This window comes from Pygoscelis adeliae, unplaced genomic scaffold (genome assembly GCF_000699105.1).
Source record: "Pygoscelis adeliae isolate BGI_AS28 unplaced genomic scaffold, ASM69910v1 Scaffold21, whole genome shotgun sequence".
Taxonomy (NCBI): Eukaryota; Metazoa; Chordata; class Aves; order Sphenisciformes; family Spheniscidae; genus Pygoscelis; species Pygoscelis adeliae.
The window spans coordinates 3978299-3984844 of NW_008824243.1; the positions used below are offsets into that span (position 1 = coordinate 3978299).

A 6546-nucleotide genomic window follows, 5' to 3' on the forward strand; every position below is an offset into this window, starting at 1 on the left:
TATTTTGTTCCTGAAAAAGCTGGGCCTTGGCTGGCTAATACACCAGCCAGCTCCTTCCCCAAAAGTACCACCATCTAGGAAGTAGCTACACGTAATGCCTCAGGACAGAAGCATTTATAAAGGCATGTGGGACAGGTTTCCCCACCAGTACGGCCTCAAGCCTGCTCTGCCATCCTGAGACTTGAGATTTTGCAATTCCCAGCCCTGCAAATGCCCCTCCTACCTCCCTGAGAGCAGCTCAAACACTGCTGCTGCAGGACTGAGCTACAGGTGTGGTTGTGTTTCTTCCCCACGAGCAAGCTGATGTGGCCAAAAGCACTAAACCGCTCTCCCCAAGCACTTGGTACAATTTCATAGCTTGAGCATCTCTACAACATCACATCTTCCCCCCTCTCCCCACCCCCAAATCTGGTCATCCACATACTCTGCTCAGCCTTCGTGCTTTAATGCACAGGCTTAATGCTCCTGCAAGTTGGTAAATAACTTGTCAGGACAGTATCATCTCGCAAGAGAGGAAGAGAGTGCTACAGCTAGCTGCTGAAAAGACAAGGAATCCATTCCCGTATGCCCAGCCCTGCTGTTAAAATGCGTTTCAGCTCATTTGCGGATCTTGAAGTTAGATAAAGGTGCAACTCGTGAGCCTACTGAACGGCATAGCGCGTTCAATCAGAAAGACATGCCCCACGGTTCCCACTTCTATCTCTTGGCATAAGGAGAAGTAGAAAGACAGAGTTTCTTTTACTGAGAGATCAGTAACTTCCACTTTGGGCACAGGGTGGGGAAAGGAGGGGCAGGGAATGAATTATTGACACTTGAGATGCTGATGCATGTGAGCAAAACACTAGCTTTCAGCTCCCCACCCTCTGAATTCAGGGGGCATCACAAGTCACTGCACCATCGGTCCAGCTCTCCTCACGTTCTGCCTTCAACATCTCCTGCCCTGGGTGGTTTAGCCCAGGGGCCAGTGTCCCAGCTCACGTATTCTCCCAGAACGTGTTGTAGCTCTAGCAAGCAGGCCTACTTCACCCAACCAACAACAACTCTTCGCTTAACACCCACTACTTAAGGAAAGCGTAGGCAAAGGAAAGGCTTTCACAAAATCTCAAGTTTTTGATGCAGACTCACCCTAAAGGGTAAGCTACGTATAGCTAGATAGATATATGCATGCACACACGCACTCCTTAAGATATTACCTGTACCTCAAGTATCCAGGTATTTTGAGACAGAACAGTGCCACACACCTCTCTGATGGCAACGCGCTAGGTATACAAGAAGTACGATGGAAGCTGCTAAAATGCCAACCCCTGAACCAGCCACCAGGCACGAGATGGCCGGGGCGCAAGGGCTTCGAGACGCTGTGGCAGGACACCGTTCCTGCTAGAGACAGCGCAGCAGACACAGTGCTGCTAAAAACAGGTCAGCGGAGTCCTCCATCGCCTTCAACGGCCTTCGGCTACATCCCGACTAGATTCTTTGAATTGTGAAAAATGCCAACAGGCACTTCACAACATTAGGTCACTGTAATTAGCAGCAACTACTAAAGCACCTTGCAAAGCTTTTACTAAGATTTCATGAGCCATCTCATTTTATAATAGATTTCCGAGATAAGTCAATGTTTGTGCTTTAAAAAAACAAAACAAAACCACTATTCAAACTAACTCCTACCTGCCTAGCTAGCATTAGAGAGGAGCCAAATACATTGCTATGAGTGGTCAAAAGCAGTACTTGCATCATGTGTAAGTTTGTAATAGTAAAATGCAAGTGTGGAAGTTGCAGAGATTTGTTCTGCAACTTCACACTTACCTCTATAAACAACACATTAAATAGATTCATTTTTCTGTTGATCCTAATTGTTTTCATATTGAAACAGCTTTAAGCAGCACATATAAAGTTTGGAAAGCTTCGACATTAGAGAACAGCCAACCGGTTTGGCTTTTTTGATTCTGTGCAAGAATTTTCAGAAGGATGAACCGCGGCCCCAGTTACTTTACACAGGACACATCCGTATGAACCGTACTGTGGCCCAGCGGCACCACTTTTGATTAATACAACAAGCAGTTGTCCGCTGAACAGTTAAAAGTTTAGGCTCTTCCCTATTTTGGGTTCCCTGTTCCTGCCCCGTTTTAAGATGACCTCTGCTACAAATCCCCTCCACGCAGGAGTTGAAACACACCACAGAGAGCAAAAATACCACAGAGCATGTGTTTCCAGGCTGCAGGAAAGAAGCTGCAGGTTTTGGCTACAGGGTTTGGTTCAACAGAAAAAAAATAAACCCAAACCCCAAAACCCACACCACCAAACCAACGCAGTGCCTCACCTAGTAATTAGCGTTCATGCTGCCAGCGGCACCCTTCCTTCAGGCCAAGACATTCAGACCTGGAGCCTGAAACTGCAGCCTGTTTTCATACCAGCGTGCATGACAGGCATTGCGCTGCTGTGGTCTTCAGAGTTTGAGAAATGTGGCATTAAGGGGTTTTCTGGGCAGAGAAACCTAAGAGAAGGATTAGGGACTGCTCCGTTTGTGAGCTACAAATGGACTGGTCAAATTTGTAATGCTCCGTATTGGCCTTAGCTTCAGTATGGCAGATTCGTTAACACTACAAACCACATCTTCTATTTTACGGGACTGCTACCGAGTAGATCTTAGTGGGTTATTTAAGCCATTGGCTCAGAATCCAAATCATCACTGAAGAGCAGAGGAAACCATGTATTTCAGCAACCCACATATCCTCAGCGGTCAACATTTTCAAAGTTTTTATAACTGGCATTTACAACAGTATCCAAAATAAATTCAGTAAACTTTCCTCACCTTAAGTACGTAATCACTAGGTAAACCTTTGTGGCAGGAATTATGGGAACCATCAAAAACAATACTGAAAATAACTCAAATGGAGACACTATATTTTATTAATACTCTTCCAGATTACATTTCTATTCCTAAAAAGAAAAAATAGGAACACATCTAAACCTAAGGATTCCATTACTGTTCAATCCTGGGAATGGAACATTGTTAAGCTGGACCATTTTATTACTTTCCATATACTTTAATGTTTCAAAATTTTAAAAAAGAGTCAAATAATACTTGCTCCAGACAGACTGCATATTGAACATGGTAGGTTGTTAATCATCACACATCAATTTCCTGATAAAAATCCCTGATTAAGAAGTCTTCCCTCTAAATTAAATTTATAAAACTCTGTCGGTGGCTCAGCCACTCAATGGCATAGGAACTGCTCCCAGGTTTCTTGTTGCTTAGATTACCCAGCCTCAGGCGCACCCTGGAACCGAAGTCCTTGGAGGTGGGCGCCAGCAGTTTTCTCCTTAACACCGTCTGTTGAGCAATATGGAACAAGACACAGTCTGCTTCGAGAAGCCGTAAGAATCAGCTCTTGAAGAAACAGGCACGGTGGCCATGTGTAACAGAGGAAGAAAAGAGGAAGCCTCAATACTTATGAGAGAAGATCCCTCAAAACTCAGCTGAGCCAGGTCCAGCAAGCAAGAAACCCACGCAAATCCCACCAAGGGAGCAGGCACCCCAGAGTAAACAAACCAGACAACCAGCAGATCTCCGCTGCGGAAGCTGTCCGTGAATGCGTCAGTCCCATGAATCATTTGCTATAAAAAGTTCAGTGTCTCATCTTCAGTGCTTGTTCAACTGTAATTCTGTACATTATATACAAAAGTGCACAAGGATAGCTGCTCGATGCTTCCAATCCTTGTTCTTCTGCAGTGACGAAAAATTTTAAAAACCAGAGTCTGGACTTATAAATAGTGCAGAAAACGCAAACGCTAAGAAGACAATGCCTCCTATGATTGTCACTGAAAAGAAAAAACAAACCAAAAAGAAATTAGATACTGAAAGTTAAATATCTTCCATGACACATTACAGATTTTTTTTTTTTTAAATGTCTGATTCCCAAATAATCTTACTTTAAAATTAATGCTGCAAACAGTGGACATTGTTTCTAGCTCAGTGTCAGGATGCCCATATGCCATCCCATTGTCTACCTGCATCTGCAGGAATATATTCTGGTCCTTGGAAGGAAGCTTTGTTTTACTCTTATTACTTTAGCTAGTATAAAGCCGAGGTTGACGCCTGCTGTTGAATGTTTGGCTGTATGGGGGGAAAATAAGATACAATATTCTCATGCTGGAGCAAGCATCAGTTAAGGGTGGCACACTAATTAGCATTTTTTGCACAGTTTAGGTAACTATATTGAAAGAGACAGTATCAAGAACATTAACTGCTTGCAATGGCCACAGTCTGCTGGAGGCTGGGACAGTATTCCAGGAAAGCACCGCTGCATTTGGACCGTTCTCCTACTCTTCTCTAAATAAGCTAAGGAGCTAGAGAGATCTTTGGTCTAACCTAAAAAAAGCTATTCCTGTGGTAAGTGAATACTGACAGTTTTAACTGACAGTTGAAACAAGCTGAAAACTAATCTAAGAAAAAAAAAAAAGCCCAACCCAATGTAACCTTACGGGTACTTCGTGTAACAGATTGCAGGTATGACAAAAAAATCCAAACCATTTATGCCACACAGAGTAGCTTTTAAAACTTTTATATGGCTGGCATAAGTTGCAAGTATGAAGTTCTCTTGCCCACCTGAAGGTCTGCACTCAGTATTACGACAGAATTTCTATTACCCACTGTTGAACAATACATACAGTATTTTGAATAGTGTATTTCCTTCCTCTGGTCTCCTACAAGCTAGCTAATAGTGAAGCAAAGTGTGCTTCGCCTGTGTCCATCTTTAAACCTGGAGCTACAATACCCATTTTGATTCCTTAAATCAGAGTCAGTAAACCATTAAGTTCAATTAAGGCCAGACCCCTCGGAAGCAGCCCGCGCAGGGTGGTGGCAGGCGCTCGGACTCTGCCTGGCAGGAGGGCCATGCAGCCCTGGGCACAGCCCAAGGTCATCCCCCATGAGGGGAGCTGACTATGGGGCGGGTGGCGGTGGGGGAAAAAAAACAAAGCCGCAGCCCCCCCCCCCCCCCCCAAAACCCACAAACAAACATTTTCGGGTTTCCCAAAAGTTTTGAGAAACACTGTTCCCAAGCATGTAGTCATTTACACGATAGACATTACCAGCATTAACACCTTTTTTTGGACGGAGTGAGTTTTCACTTACCGGTCCTAACAGAAATTTTTTGTGCAATCATTCTCCCTCCAATAACTGCTAAACCAGTGCATAGGCAATGTCCCACTGTTCCTCCTACCGCCACACCGTAGGGGTCCTGAGGAAAAAAAACACAGAAGAGAAACATCAGCACGGTAGAAAACCCACTAGTCCTACGGCAACCTCCTGCCATGAAGGAACAATGCCTCGATTCCTCGGTTGCACACTGTCAAGCATGGAAGATACTCTCTGGTGTTTGCTCTGCTATCCATCACTGCCTTAAAGGCCAGTAACAGTGTGCATCAGCTAGCGAGACAGACTTAAATCTAAATCTGACTAATACAGGAGCATATGGCATGTTTCAACCAAGAAGCATCTTCAAGTCGTTAAATATAGATCCAGAAATCACTCTGCTGTACTTAAACAATTAAACAACCTCTAGAGGGAAGGCGGCAGCTGTTGAGAAACACAATATGCATCAGCTGGAAGAACACCAACCTAATTATAAAGAAAGAGAAAAATAAATCCATGAACTGCAAATGAAAGCTTTCAGCAGCTAAAACAGGCTCTTTTGTCCAGTTTCACAAGCTTGTGCTCTACACTCTCCCCCCAGTCATCCAAAGAGGGAAGTATAAAAGAATGTAAGTCCAGAGGATAATAAATAGTTTTCGAAGTTTACTGTCAATGACAGCTTTCACATCACTGCATAACAAACAGCTACTCAATACGTGAACAAGTCTGCTACGTGAAGGAGTTTCTCAGATCTACTTACAAATTACACAGTTAAGGGCAGCATATGTATTGAACAGCTCAAAAACAGAAGATTTCAGCATTTGAAACAGAAATCAATCTTTTAATAACCGATAAAGAAGGCAAGGTAGGAACATGACTTTCTGCTGTACAAAGATAAATGACGGAAAGTGGACTTGAGTCCCCTCCACATCCCTAAGTGACACTTTTCGCTCCAAGAGGAAGAAAAAGCTGCTGCCTTCACATGAGGAATGCATGAAATCTAACAGGCAAACAGCAAAACTATCTAGGAAATGATACAGTACGAAGAAAACAGACAACATCGACTGGCCAAGAGAACCAAAACCACATGCCAGTGAGAAAAGGTGGCGAGCACCGAGCAGAGGACAGGTGGGAAACCACCAAGAAGACAGTATTTTGAATAGTGTATTTCCTTCCTCTGGTCTCCTACAAGCTAGCTAATAGTGAAGCAAAGTGTGCTTCGCCTGTGTCCATCTTTAAACCTGGAGCTACAATACCCATTTTGATTCCTTAAATCAGAGTCAGTAAACCATTAAGTTCAATTAAGGCCAGACCCCTCGGAAGCAGCCCGCGCAGGGTGGTGGCAGGCGCTCGGACTCTGCCTGGCAGGAGGGACATGCAGCCCTGGGCACAGCCCAACGGCATCCCCCACG

The 6546-nt window shown here is 44.2% G+C and overlaps 1 protein-coding gene across 1 annotated transcript in view; it reads right to left on the reverse strand.

The window, feature by feature from the left end:
- Positions 1 to 2885: 2885 nt before the first annotated feature.
- TMEM165 (transmembrane protein 165) overlaps positions 2886 to 6546 on the reverse strand; it is a 13831-nt gene continuing 10170 nt past the window's right edge. Inside the window, exon 6 of the mRNA XM_009335209.1 lies at positions 2886 to 3819. Coding sequence (XP_009333484.1) covers positions 3743 to 3819 — 77 coding nt within the window. The 3' untranslated portion in view covers positions 2886 to 3742. The remainder of the gene's footprint in view (positions 3820 to 6546) is intronic.